The sequence below is a fragment of the Arvicanthis niloticus genome, chromosome 9 (assembly GCF_011762505.2).
Source record: "Arvicanthis niloticus isolate mArvNil1 chromosome 9, mArvNil1.pat.X, whole genome shotgun sequence".
Lineage (NCBI taxonomy): Eukaryota > Metazoa > Chordata > Mammalia > Rodentia > Muridae > Arvicanthis > Arvicanthis niloticus.
Genome location: NC_047666.1, coordinates 33424909 through 33440484, shown reverse-complemented (window position 1 = coordinate 33440484; position 15576 = coordinate 33424909). Strand labels below are relative to the sequence as shown.

The following is a 15576-nucleotide window of genomic DNA, read 5'->3' as shown; positions in this document are numbered from 1 at the left end:
GTCAGCCCGATCACATTAGATCACATTATGGTGACAGAGGAGAAGCAGAAAGGCTGGGCTAGCACCAGAAGAGCATTATCATATTCAAGAACCACCCAGGAGACCCACTTCTGATAGCTGGCCACATGTCACCAAAGTCTCAGCAACCTGCCAACAGCACCACCAGCTGGGGACCAGGTGCTCAAACCCTTGAGTCTGTGTGGGCCACTCACTGTGTATAAAAATCAGATTCTCAGTATGACAGAGAGGAAAAGCTTAAAGTTTGGTTCCAGGGACAGCTACCCAAGAAGTTAGGGGAACACATACTGCAAAGTGTACCCCTCAAAACAGCTGCATTTTGAGTATTCTCCCAGGTATACTGTAGCATCCAGGCCTAGGGGCTGGGGTAAGTGACCTCAAGTGGAGACTGGAGCTTTCCAGATTAGAGACTTAACTCATCTGTGAAATGAACTCAGTGTTGATGGGCTCATCCTACAATCATGCATTTGCCATTCTTTTAAGGAACAAAAATAGAGTAGGCATTTGATGGGAAGAGTGTGAGTCTCCAGGCAAACTCAGCTCCTGCCCTGAATGACTTGTTCTTATATTTAGAATGTCTCCTTAACAACATAAAAGTCATAGTCCATATTAATTCTGGTTACTAAAGTTCACTTGAAGATGGAAATAGTCTGTAGTTTTTCTTGTAAAATGTTACCTGTGGTTATTAAAAAGAAAAAAAGATAAGCAGTGCTGAAAAGTCTGAAACTAAGCATAGTAACTCTTTCTTTCTAAATATTGTGCAATACATTTACACCAACAATGGGCAGGTGCTATGTATGCTTTGTGGTTGAGAGCCTTGTAAGAGATACAAAATGAGAAAGACAACTTGCTGTTCAAGTCCAAAAGAAAACTATTCTCGCCTTCAACAGCTTCAGCATGTCACCCAAAGAAGGAATGGGGTAGAGATTGATTTTTCAGAGCATGATATGAGGCCATAGAGCTGATGTCAGTGTGAAGAAGTACCTTAAAAGGTGTCATGGTGCCTATGTCAAGTCTGTCTAGTCGATCCAGTCTGTCTAGCACAGAACAGTATTTAATCGCCTGAAGAAAGAAAGGGTACTGTGTTGTATTTGCCCTGTGCTTTACCTGGTGCCTTCACCACTTCACCTTTGCATGTGAGTGACTTTCCCTCAAGTACAGAACTTTTCCAAAACCTATAGCCAGAGCTCTAGCAGTCAGGAGCAAATCAAGGAATTGAGAGGTAGCTGCCAATAAAATGCTTGCCACAAAAATGGGGAAAAAAAACAAACCTATGTTCCTTTGGGACTTTTCTTCATCTATTTATTTCAAACAAGAGCTAACGGGAATAGGGGGGAGGCCCATGGATATTTCTAACAAGGCTACCTGAGGGAAGAGCAAGGAGTAGGGTTGATGATAGGCTATGGTGAGAGAGCTCCAGGGGACCGGATGGCACACAGTCAGGATCTTACGGACCTCTTTTAAGACAGCTCTGTGGTTTCTGTGATAGAGGATAGAGGTGCATACACATGTGTAAGCAAGCATACACACACATCACATACATGCACACAAACTTAAATACACCACATGCACATGTGCACATGCGTGCACACACCTTTCTCCTACCTCCTGATAACTAGGCAGAGAAGTTAAGTGACATGCTATCTTTTGCAAAGGAGGCAGAACTCCTGTATAGCATTTGCAGGGGTGAAACCATTAGGAGTGTCTTGGTTGTTGTCTCTGTCAATTCAGAGAACATTTCTTAAGATGAAAGTCTGTCCTAAGCTGGTATCAGTGATCAAGAACTTGACTCTGCCTTTGAAGCCAATAAAGTTCACTCTTTGAAAGCTATTTGAACTGTGGACAGTTTGGTAGCCAGTCTGGGAAGGCTGACCCCTGCAGGGCAATGCATATACATACATCACATTTGCTCTTGGCTTTTAAGCTCACAGTAGTATCAGTAATTCAAGAGGTGGAAAGACCTTTAGAATTAATCGATTGGCAGAAGACTATAGAAACTCTCGACCTGATGGTTCTTTGCACATGAGTACCAGTGCACGTGGCTCTAGGCGTGACCTCCTAATGCTCTGATCCAGTCTCTGCTGGAATGGAACTGGTAGAAAGCTTTAGACCAGAGCAGGTATTTTATTACTAAGAGGTACAGCCTATGGAGCCACAAGAAACATTTTTGGCCCTGGTTCTATTGCCTGTAGATAGTACAGACTTACATCTGAAACATGGTATCTTGAGTCACATATTTTAATAGAGAAGCCCAGTGCATCTTCCCAAGAACTTACAATGAAAATCAGATTTGTTTCCCTGCTACAGCCCAGAGAACACCATGTTCTGTGGGTATATCTTTCTGTCTAGTCCAGCTCTCTGTCTTTCTGCCAGTCATTTGAGGGTGGATCTCCATCCAGCACTTGGCTGGAAAAAGGCAGAGGCCAGAGTATGTTGTTCTAAGCTTATATGCACTTGCGCGCATGCAAAGTCAGGCTGGGAAGAGATGCCCACTGCAGAAGCCACAGCCATCTTCCTTTCTTGGCTCTCTCACTTGCTTTCTTACAGCAGCCACTGGAGAGGAAAGACAGCCAGAACAGCTCCCAGCACAGTGTCTCCAGCCACCGGAGCCTGCACACGGCATCCCCGAGCCACAGCACACAGGTGCTCCCTGAGTACCCACCTGCAGACGCCCCTGCTCCAGATCAGACCGACAGCTCTGGGCAGAAAAAGCCAGATCCTTTTAAAATCTGGGCCCAGTCCAGGAGCATGTATGAAAACCGACGTGAGTAACACCTGGGTTCCTGCTTTTTCAGGCCCTTTCCCACTGTCTAACTTCCTCTTACTAGAAGAGGCCTAGGTGTCAAGGGGATAGAGGTAAAGGAGATGGAAAGATACAGCTTCTCAGAGCAGATAGAATCTTCTAGTTATCTGTGTAGCCTGGATGATGTCTCCGTTTTTGAGGAAGCTCGGATAAAGAGGTGGTTGCTAAGAGCCACCATCTCCAGTTCTCTCCCAAGTGGAGAGCATGGCACGCTCTGTACTCCTGTCTGGCAGAGCTGCTCGGACACCACAGAGCACCACTGTGAGTGTAGGTTCATGAGAAGAGCTCAGGTGCTTTCTTTGTAGCCTTGTGGATTTTTAAAATTACTCCTAATGTTTTATTTTACCCTCTTCAATCTTTACAAACATTTTCCTTAAAAAGGGGGGTGGGGGAGGAGACTCTCAGAGGATGACCATAGCTTAATTATCTGTATACTGGTCAGGTGTGCTCTTGGGTAAAAACCTCACAGGGGATGGTTGTAGCTTAATTATCTATAACCTGGTCAGGTGTGCTCTGTGTTCTGTCCTTTTATTCAATGGACTTGGAAAGATGGGCTTCAGAACTTCCCAGATCTTAAAAACCTAAAATCCCCTCTGTATTTCTCGTCTCTCTTTTTTTAATGACTACTGTGGACACTTACCATCAGTAGTCTTCATTATTTTATCAAAGCAAGTCCCTAAAATGCCCTGGACTTGGTAGACGCGTTTCAGGCCTTTAGAAGGCTTTGCTGTCACTTACATTTTTCTCTCCAGATGGTTGGTCATTACGCCCTGGGATGAAGCAGCATGTGTTAGGAGGGAAGACATTGTATTTCTGACTTGGGAGAAGCTGAGAGAGAAAACAGCATTGCTTTGCCTGGCTGCCCTTAGCATGGGTTTTATCCCCAGCCATGGCTATAGTCACCTCCATGGAGACTCTAGCCCAGAAGCTGATGAGAGGTTAAGGGTTCTCCCTGCTCTCACCAACCATTCTGACTTGGCTGTGCAGCATACCTGTGCTGGGTGAGGGTGTTTGGGGAGACGTCCATTGTTCTGTGACTCAGATAAAGGGAATCTGTAAGGCCAGCAGCCCCAAGAAGAAAAACTGACCAAACCCTTAGGTAAAAGTCAAAAATTAGGGGGACATGAGGGTCTCAACTCTTGCCGATTATCAGCTGTTAGAGGTCCCTTGAAGTATCATCAGGGTACAACAATGAGCCATTAGATAGGCTTTTGTACTGGCTCAGCCTCACCATGATGACAAAAGCCAGCTGATTTGGAAATGGAACACACACACACACCTACCTACCTACCTACCTACCTACCTCACCCCAACTGCCATCAAGCTATTCTGGAAGCCAGACTCAAGGAAATTTCTCACAGACAACGCTAATAACAAAGTTGAGCATCCTTTATCAAAAATGCTTCCAATTTCAGATTTTGAAATATTTGCTTATCCATAATGAGATAGTCTGAGAATAGGACCTGGGTCTAAATTTCAAATCCATTTATGTCTCATATATCCTTTACACTCAAAGCCACAAAGTCATTTTAAACCTTATTTGCAGTGATTTTTTTTTTTTTTTTTTTTTTGAATGTGGTGTTATGTCAGTACTTAAAAGCTTTGAGTTTTAGAGCATTTGAGGTTTTCAGATCAGGGATGCCCAACTGGTATAAGCTTGGGCCTCATACCAGGAATCCTCTCTAACTATAGTAATTTCTTTTTAAAATACCACTGAAGGAATGCCTTCGAAGGGAGAACGTTCCATATTCCCTTCACAGTTCTCTCTAACCTGTGGCTTCTTCAGTCGATGACCCAACTTGAGGGGATGTTGAGCGATCGCTTTATTGACCATGTCCCTGCTTTCTTCAATATGGAACACATTATGATTGAGTTTTCCGTGGTCCAATCCTTTTGTGATCCAATAAATCATTCCCTGAGCTACTAGCTGGTCCTCCTGGATTGACAGGATGCTCCAAGCGCACGCTCAATGGTAGGCTTATTTACCCTAAAGCCGCAGTATTTCTTGGGACTTGGATATTCAACTTTTAATAAAGTTTTTACTGGGAAAAAAATTGGAATATCCAATATGGCCAGATCCAATTGCTGCAAGTACTGACATTGCTCAAGTGGAGGTGAGACAAACATTTGGAAATCTTTCAGTCTTGCTCCTTGACTTTGTATAACATCAAAGCAATCAGGAGCATGAGGGAAAAATCAATGTCTCTTTGGTGATTAGAGGTTCTGCGATCGAGTGATAGTAGCAGCCTAATGGCTGTTAAGATCTGCATAGATTTTTTTTTCTTCTCTACTAAATGAGAATAATGAAAATCTAGTAAGTTTTCTATCACAGTAAGTATTCTATCACAGATGTTCTTCTTTCCATGGTACCTACCGATGAGCCTATATCAGTCTTGCCTTTGAATTAGTATTTTGTTTAATCTCAAATTTATTTATCTCATTGCCCTAAGGTTTGGTTTTTTTTTTTTTTTTGTATTTTGTCTTTTAAGAACTTTTTTTTTTTTTTTTTAAAAAAGAGGAGTATCTGGATGGAGAGAATTCTCTCCCCATTCCATGATAATAAAAGCAAATACTGAAGGAAAATTAAGGAAAATTAAAGTAAGTCACAGTACATTAAACATACATATTATTCCTTTAATGTTGAAATACATTTTTCTTTTTATTAAACTTCATTGTTAAAGGCAATGTAAAGATAGACACACAGCTGACCACTTTCCTTTACATGGCCTAGGTGTTTCACAAAATAACATCTTCTCAGTTTGGCCATCTGCCAAAACAGCAGTGTCAAAATGATTTAATCTGAGTTACAGATGTGTTAATGAATCCCTTTGAAGGATTTCAATGTTAATTAAAGACTTGAAATCCTTTAAACAAGCCATCTTGCCTGTTCTGTATTGTCTCTATATAACATGCCAGTTGGATGCATGTCTTTAAAAATGACATGATTGGTCTTATTAGAAGATGTTCACACAGTCACCTAGTGCACAGCAGCATTTACTATAAAAGAAACTCCAACACTTATAAGTAAAGCATTTGCCTGTTTGTGGTTCAGCTTGTAAAGAAAGCAGTCAACACTGTCATCTTAACCAGCATTATAAAGCTGTCCTTTAGGGAGTTGTGCTTACAAGACTGACACCAGAAATGTAAGATGATTATAACAATTTCTATCTGTGTGTTCATTCAAAGTCCACGAATTCTGTGATTGCATCTCAAACATTAAGAAAGACTATTCTGGTTTGAACTGCCTAGAACTCACCAGGGCATGCTTCAGCCTAAGACCAGAGTCTCTCAGGATTGATGCTCCCCTAAATCATCAGTGTCCATGTGTAATGGTGGCGCACATATGCTTCCTTTTTCTCAAAAGGCAATGCAAGTTTAGACCGCCTTCTAGTGTTCATGACATGAAACAAGGTCACTCAAGAAGATGTTTACAGCCTAATTAAACGTAAGGAGCCTACGATGGTAATGAAGTCACAGGAAGCCCTCATGTTCAATTAGCTTTTTGACAAGTAAAGCACCATGAAAAAAAAAAAAAAAAGTGAAAACCAGAACTAAGCTACAGTTCTTTGAACTCAAAGCAGGTGTAACCTTTATTGTGATGCTGATTGAACATCCCCTATCAGTCACAATGAAGTTAAAATGAACAAAGAAAGAGCACATATTAAGCTTTACACAATTGTAAAATTGATATTCCAGCTATGTCACCTTCGCCTGCATCAGGATTGAGCAAGGGTGAAAGAGACAGAGAAATCAATTCCACGAATTTTGGAGAATGTCAGAGTAAGGACCTGCCGCAAACGTTTGTTCATCCATTCTCATCCATCCTGTCTGATGTTGCCATCTGTCTGGGGAGAAGTCCACAGAAGCGAGGGAAGATAAAAGTGCATGAAGCGGGGTTGCTAGGCTTGTATTGGCCAAGCATAAACCAGGCATCAGATGAGATTAGGGGGTGACATGTATGTTTTCACAGTCTGTATCAGTGGTGACACCAGAGCCTGGTGACCCCACTCACACTACACTTGAAGGAAAGTCATTCTGCTACTTTAAGTGACCGTGACTAATACCAGAAGCAGATTAGCTGCACAGATTGTCCCCTAGGTGAGGATTTAAGATGCACACAGCTGGACTAGAGCTATGAGCTCTGTAAGACTGGCCTCACTAAAACACCAGCAGTAATAAAAAACATAGTAATTTGGGGAAAATGGCCTCACCCTGCTGCTCTCTAAAATACAACCTCTGAAAGTACAGAGTGAAAACATTTGGGGGAACTAAACTTTAGTACTTTTTATACAAAGAAGTAATATCATAGAAGATAAAGTTTGAATACCATAGTATGTGTCAATATCAATTCACAAACCAAAGTTATATTTATTTGGGTAAATGCTATTCAGTTGGTAAGAAGAATAAAATTGTTAATAGGCTGAAATTAAAGTACCAGAAGACTTTCTTTGTCATATGTCTGTGTTAGTGTTTATGTCTGTGTTTCCTTGTTCATTGTTAGTGTCTTTATATTCCAAGTGTCACAGGGCACCTTCCTTCCTTCCTTCCTTCCTTCCTTCCTTCCTTCCTTCCTTCCTTTCTTTCTTTCTTTTGTTTTTTTTTTTTGTTTTTTTTGTTTTTTTTGATAAACTTATCATTTTCTTGTTGATTCTTGATTCCCCTATGGACTAACTTAGATGATTGACCTAAATCTGTTGGGCCTCCTCCTCCGAATACCATGATAGCTGACACCTCATTGCCACATAAAGCAGAAATGAGCTACATTTTTTGTCCCTGTAGGATGGAGAAATGATACTGTGTTATGTGATGCTGAAAAAGGAAAAAATAGGCTCTGGGCTGAAGACCTCTAGAGGTTCTTTAATTGCTCACAGAAAGCTCCAGCAGCCAAGTATACTGGCTGAAAATCACCAGTGGTCTTCTGGGGTGCTAGTTTCCTTTCTTGGACAACCCAAAAGACAGAACACCCTCTGAATTAGCTTGTTATTTCAGTGGGGCAATTAACAGCAAGCATCATTTACTAAGCTACTCACACAGGAATGAATGAATGATTGAAATGTGTTCAAGGAAATGTTAGTCTGTAATTGTTTCAGTAGGAGTCCTGTGATATAGCTGGGTCTACCTTCCTTGGCATTTTATAAGTTAGCCTCAGCATTTATAATAAAAAGGTCTAGATACACATACCTAGGTAGAGCCCCAGTGTTCAAGTAGCTCAAGTAAAATATCTAACTGTGAGCAAGTACAGTCTGCCTTGTACTTACCAATTTGTATTCTTCCCCTTTGGTAATTTATTTACTATTATGCATCTTAGGCTCTAGACAAAGCACTAGAAAGGAACAAATCTAAGCCACCACTTTCATCTTTCCTGTACCATCGTACGAAATTGGAAAAGATGAGGATTAAAATCTCAGGCCTGGATACTCCTACAGCCCAAAACATAATTAATGAAACAAATAAGAAAGAATGTGGGGCGGTAATTTAATGCCCCTTCAGGATTCCCTGCAACTAAATTAAAATGTATCCTCTTTAACTAAAAGTTGTATCACTTTATAGACTATAAAACACTTTGTATGTACATTAAATACTCAATAAGGATGACATGAAAGTAACCACTTTTATTGTCTCAGTGAAGTGACAGTGCGGTTATATAGAATGAGTTCATACACAACAAGCATTTTCTGGAATTTATTGAGAGCTTCATTTTAAAGCACTAGGTCATTACTGAGTGTTAAACATAAAAAAGCAAGTTATTGAATAATGAGTTATTACTTATAAAGTTCAACTACCATAGGCAAATTAAGGAAAAGCTGTAATTTAGTGATGAGGTACAGTTAATTGCTCAGAAGATTCTGTCCTCACTTGACTCTACAGGATGAAGTCTGATACTTTGGGATAATAGGACTAAAATCATATTAAACTCTATTTATTAAAATCATATTTACCAGGCCTAGAGTTGTGTAGTTTTGTCATGGTGCCAGGGATCAAGCCCAAGGCTTGGGGAAGGACAGGCAAGCAGTATCCCTTCAAGCTGTACATCCCACAGCCCCTTTAAGGAATTTTTTTTTCTCCACAAAATTGATCTCATGTCAAATTACTGGTGTCACTAGTCTTGATTATGTTAGGGGAAAAGAAAATAATTAAAAATTAATTAGAAACTCTTTTAAAAGCAAACCATAATACTTATGCTTTCAGTAAAATAACAAATCATTTAAAGAAACATTCCAATTCATAGAGCCAACGTCTACTGCAGAGAGAAGCTCACTACAGGTGACTATATTTGTGGATGCTTGCCTTGTAGTGCAACACATAGTGATTTAATTTACTGATTCCTTGATGACTCCTGGCTTAGCTGTCCGTGATGGTGTGAGCTAAAGTAGGAATTTATCACAGGGTCAGTAGTCCTTTGGAGAACTGCAAAGCTGACTGGCCCTGCTACTTTCTTACTTGTGCCCCTTGTCACCCAGCCGTGACCTTTCCTTTAGTTGCCTGTGATGCTTTTATCTGTGCATACACCATCCATCCTGGTCCTCTTTGTACCCATCTTAGACACGTGATCCCTCTTATTTATGAAATGATCTTTCTCCCTTCTTCCTTTGCAGTTCCAGATTACCAGGAACAGGACATCTTCCTCTGGAGAAAAGAGACTGGATTTGGATTTAGGATTCTGGGTGGAAATGAGCCAGGGGAACCTGTGAGTCTTTTATCTGCTTCCTTCCCCAGTGCTGTTTGCTAAAAGGCTTCAAAGGAAAGTGGCAGCAGTGACAGATCACCAAGATAGGATAGGAGTCCAGCTAGCTGTGGCCCTTGGCTCTTTCATCTTGGGCAGTATGGATCTCATACTGGCTTTTTGTAAAGCTGCATTTGTTGTTGTTTGTCTGAAGGAAGAAGAAAAGTAATGTTTTCTAAAGCTTTTGTGTGTGGTGGGGAATTTCAGCAGCTGTCCCTGCAGCACACTAGGAAGAAGGAAAACAAAAGGCAAATCGAGCATCTTCTTAACAAAGCTCAGCATTGGGGGGGTGGGGGGGGTACTTGAGGAGAAAGTATAGGGGTCTGTGTAGTAAGTGACTAGAGCACAGAGGGAACTTCCCTGGGCAGTGGTACTGGTTCAGGAAAATGGCACCCTGTCTTTATATAACAGAAAAAGAACCCTGAACAGTGATCTAGAAACACTGAGACTCCTCCCTGGGCCTCAGTCTCTCAGAGTAAGTCTCCTTTAACATCACAATGTCCTTTGCAAGGAAAACAGAAGAGAAGAAGCCTTGATCCCTTTGGAATAAAAGCTATTATTCACTGAGCAGTTACTGTGTGTGGTGTGCTCTGCTAAAGACTTCTAACACATGTATCCTTTATCTAGGATGTATCCCTGTTTTTCAAATCAGAAAATAAAATCCCCAGAAAAATTAACTAATTGGCCCAAGGTCACAGAGCTAGTATAAATGGAAGGACTGACATACCCCAAGTCCGTCATCTTTTTGTTTCTGTTTCTCATAAACTCTAAATGTCATGTAGAGGAAATGATTACATTATTGTCTACTGGGAAGACAAAGCCACACACCAATATTTAAACTCACATTTAGTGAATGGTGAAACTACAAAACGTTGGATATAAGCATTCCTCTGCCTTCTGGTCCTAAAAGATGGCAGAAATGGAAACATTAGGCCAGACTGCTTCATTTTATACTGTCTAGTGAAATGCCCTACTCCTAACCAGACAGTAGTAGACCCTTTAAGAGAAGACATATTGATAAAAATCAGTAGGGCATAATGAAAGTGACATTGTTGAGTAGACAGGAAATGAGGGAAAGCCTTTTCAAGTAAGAAAATGAAGCAATCGTTTTTTTCCAGATTAGAAGAAAAATACGTGATTGACAGACCACAGATGTATCTATTTCAGAGAGTCTGTAACAAAATAGTTACTCTTTCCACATTTTACAAACTGCTACAGCTCCTGGCACAGTGCCTTATACACAGTAGGTGCTCAATAATTGTTTGTGGCATGCATGCGGATCTGAATGAATAAACTGAATTATTTCTAGAGATGCATGGACCATCAGTCTTGATAGTAAAACCAACAGGACAGTGTTTCACCCGTCATCTGATTACTCAACAGATTTATATCGGTCACATCGTGCCACTGGGTGCTGCTGACACAGACGGCCGCCTGAGGTCTGGAGATGAATTAATCTGTGTGGATGGGACACCAGTAATTGGGAAATCACACCAGCTCGTGGTCCAGCTTATGCAACAAGCTGCCAAGCAAGGCCATGTCAATCTCACAGTAAGGCGTAAAGTGGTGTTTGCCGGTATGTTTCTCATTCCTTCCTCCAGACCGTGCTCTGTCTGTGTCTGCCTGCTCAAGCTTCTATCTTAGCAAATGTTTGCAAATGTGATCAAGCTCAGAATTTCCAGATGGTTTGTTTCTCTCCAGCCCTGCTGTCATTCAGAAGTAGTTTAATATGCTGTTTGAATATGCTCCAGAAAGATGTCCAGAAGAATGCTAGGCTAAGAAGGCTACATCCCCTGCCTCTTGCCCCCTCACCAACCAGAACTTAGCCTTCCTCTTCACTGGGTGTGAGAAAAGGTCAGCTCCCGATTCACAAAACAGAAGCCATGTTTGAACTTTGAATGAGCTCATCCTCAGCCAGCACCTTGCTGTTGCTTTATTCCTCAAGGCTTTCCTCTGTCCTTCACTGGAAAGCTAAGGAGATGGCCAGTTCTAGGGCATCCCTGATTTCCTCTGCAATTTTTAAAATACCCTTTCAGGCTCAACTCAAAAAGAACTTGTCACCAAACGCTCTCAGGTTTTAGCACCCACTTCCTGCCATGCCTGTGGCTCAGAGCATTATTTCTGTATCTGTCTCTGCCACTTTAAGAAAGCTCTGACATATCTGTTCCTTCCTGAAGCATAGATCTTTACTGTTCACCTTTGCATGCAGCCTTTACTCAAAGCCGGTGCAGCAGAATCCAGAAGATTAACCGTTGTGTCGGTTGATTTTCTTAAGAAGTGTGATATGAAACCCTATGAGTTCTCTGCAGCCTTAATATCAGTGTAACAGTTACTTACCAGATAAAGTTAGTTGGCCCTTAAAGAAATACTAATGAGGCTTACTTTAAGTGATATATAATTAATTACAGTGTGATGTGTCTAGTGGCACATCACTAAAACAGTCCCACTCCACCACAGACTGTCCTCAGAACTCATCTCAGGCCACCAAGGTCTTATAGCCAGGCATTCCATGCAGCCAGTGGCAGTCAGCTAATTTGGTTTGGGTTTTGAGGTGAGTTGAAAACTATTTGATTTCCCTGGCTTAAATTAAAGTAGTAAGGCAATGTAAATTTCACTCTATTGTTTCAGGTTCATTTTGAAATATTTGGGATGTTTAGCACATTAGTCCTTTGCAGACAGCATATGAAGTGGAGTTAGGTAAACAGATAGCAAGCAGAAAGGGGGAGAACTGGAGAGTTGTTGTTCTTCAGTGGTGAGGGTGTCACTTGGGGAAGCTAACGAAATTCTAGAAATGGGTAGGGTGACATTTACATAACAATGTGATCATATACTTGTGCTCCTGAGTTACCTCATAACAACTGTCAGTTCGTGACATTTGTGCTTCCCATAATCAAAAACACGTATGAAAGTAAAAGCTTTGTGGATAAAGATAATCGTAGCCACAGCCTATATCAGCACACACTCCTTTTGGTACCTGGTTCCACCCAGGGTGCGGACTATCTAAGAATGTTCTGCCCCATTAGCTGACAAGACAGCAAGATGGGAAGGCTTACTGAAGTTGGAACAGAAGCTAATGCTTCTAGCTCTGTGTTCAGAGTAGATATTTACAGCTGGGAGCTGGGAGAGCAGTTAAGTGTATGTACCATGGGTCCTCATAAATCCATTCGTGCAAACTTAAAGGTACAACCCCTAACAGCTTCTGCCCAGTGAAGGAGTAAACGCTGAGCAAAAATGTGACAGGAGGCAGAGAAGGGGGTGGTCTGACTGTGAGTGAGCCTGTGAAGCTAGAACTGTTGCCCTCACTGGTAGAGCTCATACCAGAGCAATGCCTCTCACAATTCCTTCCTGTGCAGAAGAAAGTCAGAACTGGATGTTGCTCTAGACTGAATGGCATTATGGGTATTATCATTGTACTGTCTACCCTGTAAATACCTTCTCCCTCCTAAATAGAGGACTATTTCGGAGTCCTCTCTGGGGGTCATTGTGTATAGTCCGCCTTCCTGGAGCCTGACTATTAACGTTTTTAAAACAAGGCTGCTTTTCATGCCTTTTCATGTGTGGCTCCTCTCTGAGTCGAGGCGCCACCGTTAGCATCTTGGTTTTTTTTACAGGTGGGGAAGTTGGAAGTGTGGTGGCTGGGTCCATTTTCTGGGAATCAAATGGTTTAGACACACATCTCTCTTACAGTCCCCAAAGCAGAGAATGAGGTGCCCTCACCAGCCTCATCACACCACAGTAGCAACCAGCCCGCGTCTCTGACGGAAGAGAAGCGCACACCGCAGGGCAGCCAGAACTCGCTGAACACCGTGAGCTCTGGCAGCGGCAGCACCAGTGGCATTGGCAGTGGTGGTGGCGGGGGCAGCGGTGTGGTGAGCACAGCCGTGCTGCAGCCCTATGATGTGGAGATTCGGCGTGGGGAGAATGAGGGCTTCGGGTTTGTCATCGTGTCCTCCGTGAGCAGGCCCGAGGCCGGCACAACCTTCGGTGAGTGCTAGAAAGGACTGGGCCGGGACGGCTCAGCGGTTTACAATGTTTACTGCCCTTACAGACAGTCTGGGCGCAGCTCTTAACAGAAATGCCTTAATGGTTTTTTGCTTCATAAATTAAAGTCTTAATTGGAGATGGAGTTTATTTGGTAGGTTTTGTTGGGTCCCCCTTTTAGCTTTCTAAATGTGTGGTCATGCACAACTTCAAGCACACAAAAGATTTTTGTCAAATTTGAATAGCGGCCCCTTGGTAGTGTGAAGGATTATATAATTTTTGCCAACGACTCGAGAAAGTTCCGAAGTACACGATATTAATCATAGTGGCCTCAGAAAAGTCATAAGGATTTCTAAAAGCAGCAGATGTGTTTAAGAATGCCTAGGAAAAGTAGAGATGTAAGAAGTAAAAAATGTCCTGTGATTCTCCCCCACCTCATCTGGCCTTTCTCTGTCCCCACCTGAATGCTGCCTGAAGTTTTAAATGATACTTTATTGTTGCTCTAGAATCTGGCATTTAATTTGGGGTCTTATTCAGGTCTTAGATTTTACTGAAATATGGATAATGTTTTGTAATCTCTAAATATGAACTCTCTCCTGGGTCATTCACAAAGACAAACAGGAAGCCAGTTGAGTCTCTGAGTCTCTTCCCTGTTGCAATGGGTGTGCACCTTCCTGTCTGATTCAGTCCCTTGTCATCTCCCGAGCACACTGGAAGGTCATAGGAGACGTGAAGAGTTATGATACAGGCTTCAATTTTCTCTCAAATGGCTCAACCTCATAGTTCCTTGTGGCCCGAGGTCTAGGTCACTCATTGAAGTTAACAAGGGGCTACATCCCTTTAACATTCTGATTCAATAGAACCCACTCCCACTCTGTCTCCAGTTAGTCCTGATAAATTGCTTCTTGCTGACGGGGACACTCAGTTTGGTCAGCCCATGTGTTACTGCAGTAACCACGCCCATTACTAACCATGCCTCTCTGAGCTGCAAAGATCAAGTCATCACAGCATGGCCCAACACATGGCCCAGTGCATGACCCAACGCATGGCCCAGTGCATGACCCAACGCATGACCTAGCGTCAAGGCACAGTTTTTATTTTACTTTATTTTGCTTTGCTTTTAAATTACCCCAAAGATTTTTCTGCTGATTTTTAAAATAACAAGAAACAGGAGAAGAAAATCCCAAGTTGTTTGCCCCCCCAAAAAACCTCCAGTGTATCCCGAAGCACACGGAGCTTTACTGTAGTTCTTGTTTTCAGACTCCAGGAAAAAAAAAGCAGGTATGTCGGGTGACAGGCCCTGTGTCCGATGATGAGTATTGAATGTTTCTGCGCACAGTTGGATCTTTTGATTATTTTCCTTGGGTTCTTACAATCAACAAATTGAACTTTCCCTAACGCCTTGCATGAGACTGCTGAGCTATTCAGAGCCTTTCTTCATGCCTGCTGTTTGAGACCCTTGTCCTGCAGGTTGGCCTTGGAGCTGAGCTATATTTACTCGGGACCTTGGATCCCATGCGCACACCTTCTGCTGCACCTCCTGCCTACGTTCACCGATAGCTCACTTGCTTTTTAAAGTTCTTTGAATTTGGCATTCCACGTAGAGACACAGACCAGTCAATTCCTCCATTCAGATTTGAAGAGTCAAAGTATATTTTTCAAACAGTTTTCCCTTCAGGGCAGTTATAATGAAAGAATCTGCACAGTTGACTCTATTGTCTCCCCTATTAATTTTGTCACCATTTGTCGCTGTTTTGATACTTCTGCGAGAACAAATTCTAAAAGTCTGTATAAAAAACATCAGAACTCAGCCAGGTGACACAGTGTTCAGGGGCCAGAGGCAGGCAGATTTCTCTTGAGTTCAAGGCCAGCCAGGTCTACAGAGCTAGTTCCAGGACATTCAGGGTTCAACACTGAAACCCGGTGTCAAACACAAATAAAACACACACACATCGAGACTCAATACACAAGCACCTGCTTATACCAGAGCACCCCTCAAAGACAGCTCTCCCAGCAGAGTGGTTCAAGTGTGCAGTAAGCCTGCAGATCC

The 15576-nt window shown here is 42.2% G+C and overlaps 1 protein-coding gene across 5 annotated transcripts in view; it reads left to right on the top strand.

The window, feature by feature from the left end:
• The window catches only part of Magi1 (membrane associated guanylate kinase, WW and PDZ domain containing 1), a 593004-nt gene that overhangs the window by 557241 nt on the left and 20187 nt on the right, over positions 1 to 15576 (top strand). For 2 of the 5 annotated variants that reach the window (XM_034511326.2, XM_034511328.2), the window contains exons 14-18: positions 2566 to 2782; positions 6518 to 6601; positions 9418 to 9509; positions 10929 to 11121; positions 13233 to 13529. In XM_034511326.2, coding sequence (XP_034367217.1) covers positions 2566 to 2782; positions 6518 to 6601; positions 9418 to 9509; positions 10929 to 11121; positions 13233 to 13529 — 883 coding nt within the window. The remainder of the gene's footprint in view (positions 1 to 2565; positions 2783 to 6517; positions 6602 to 9417; positions 9510 to 10928; positions 11122 to 13232; positions 13530 to 15576) is intronic. The other 3 variants (XM_076940144.1, XM_076940145.1, XM_076940143.1) reach the window with 2 other exon arrangements.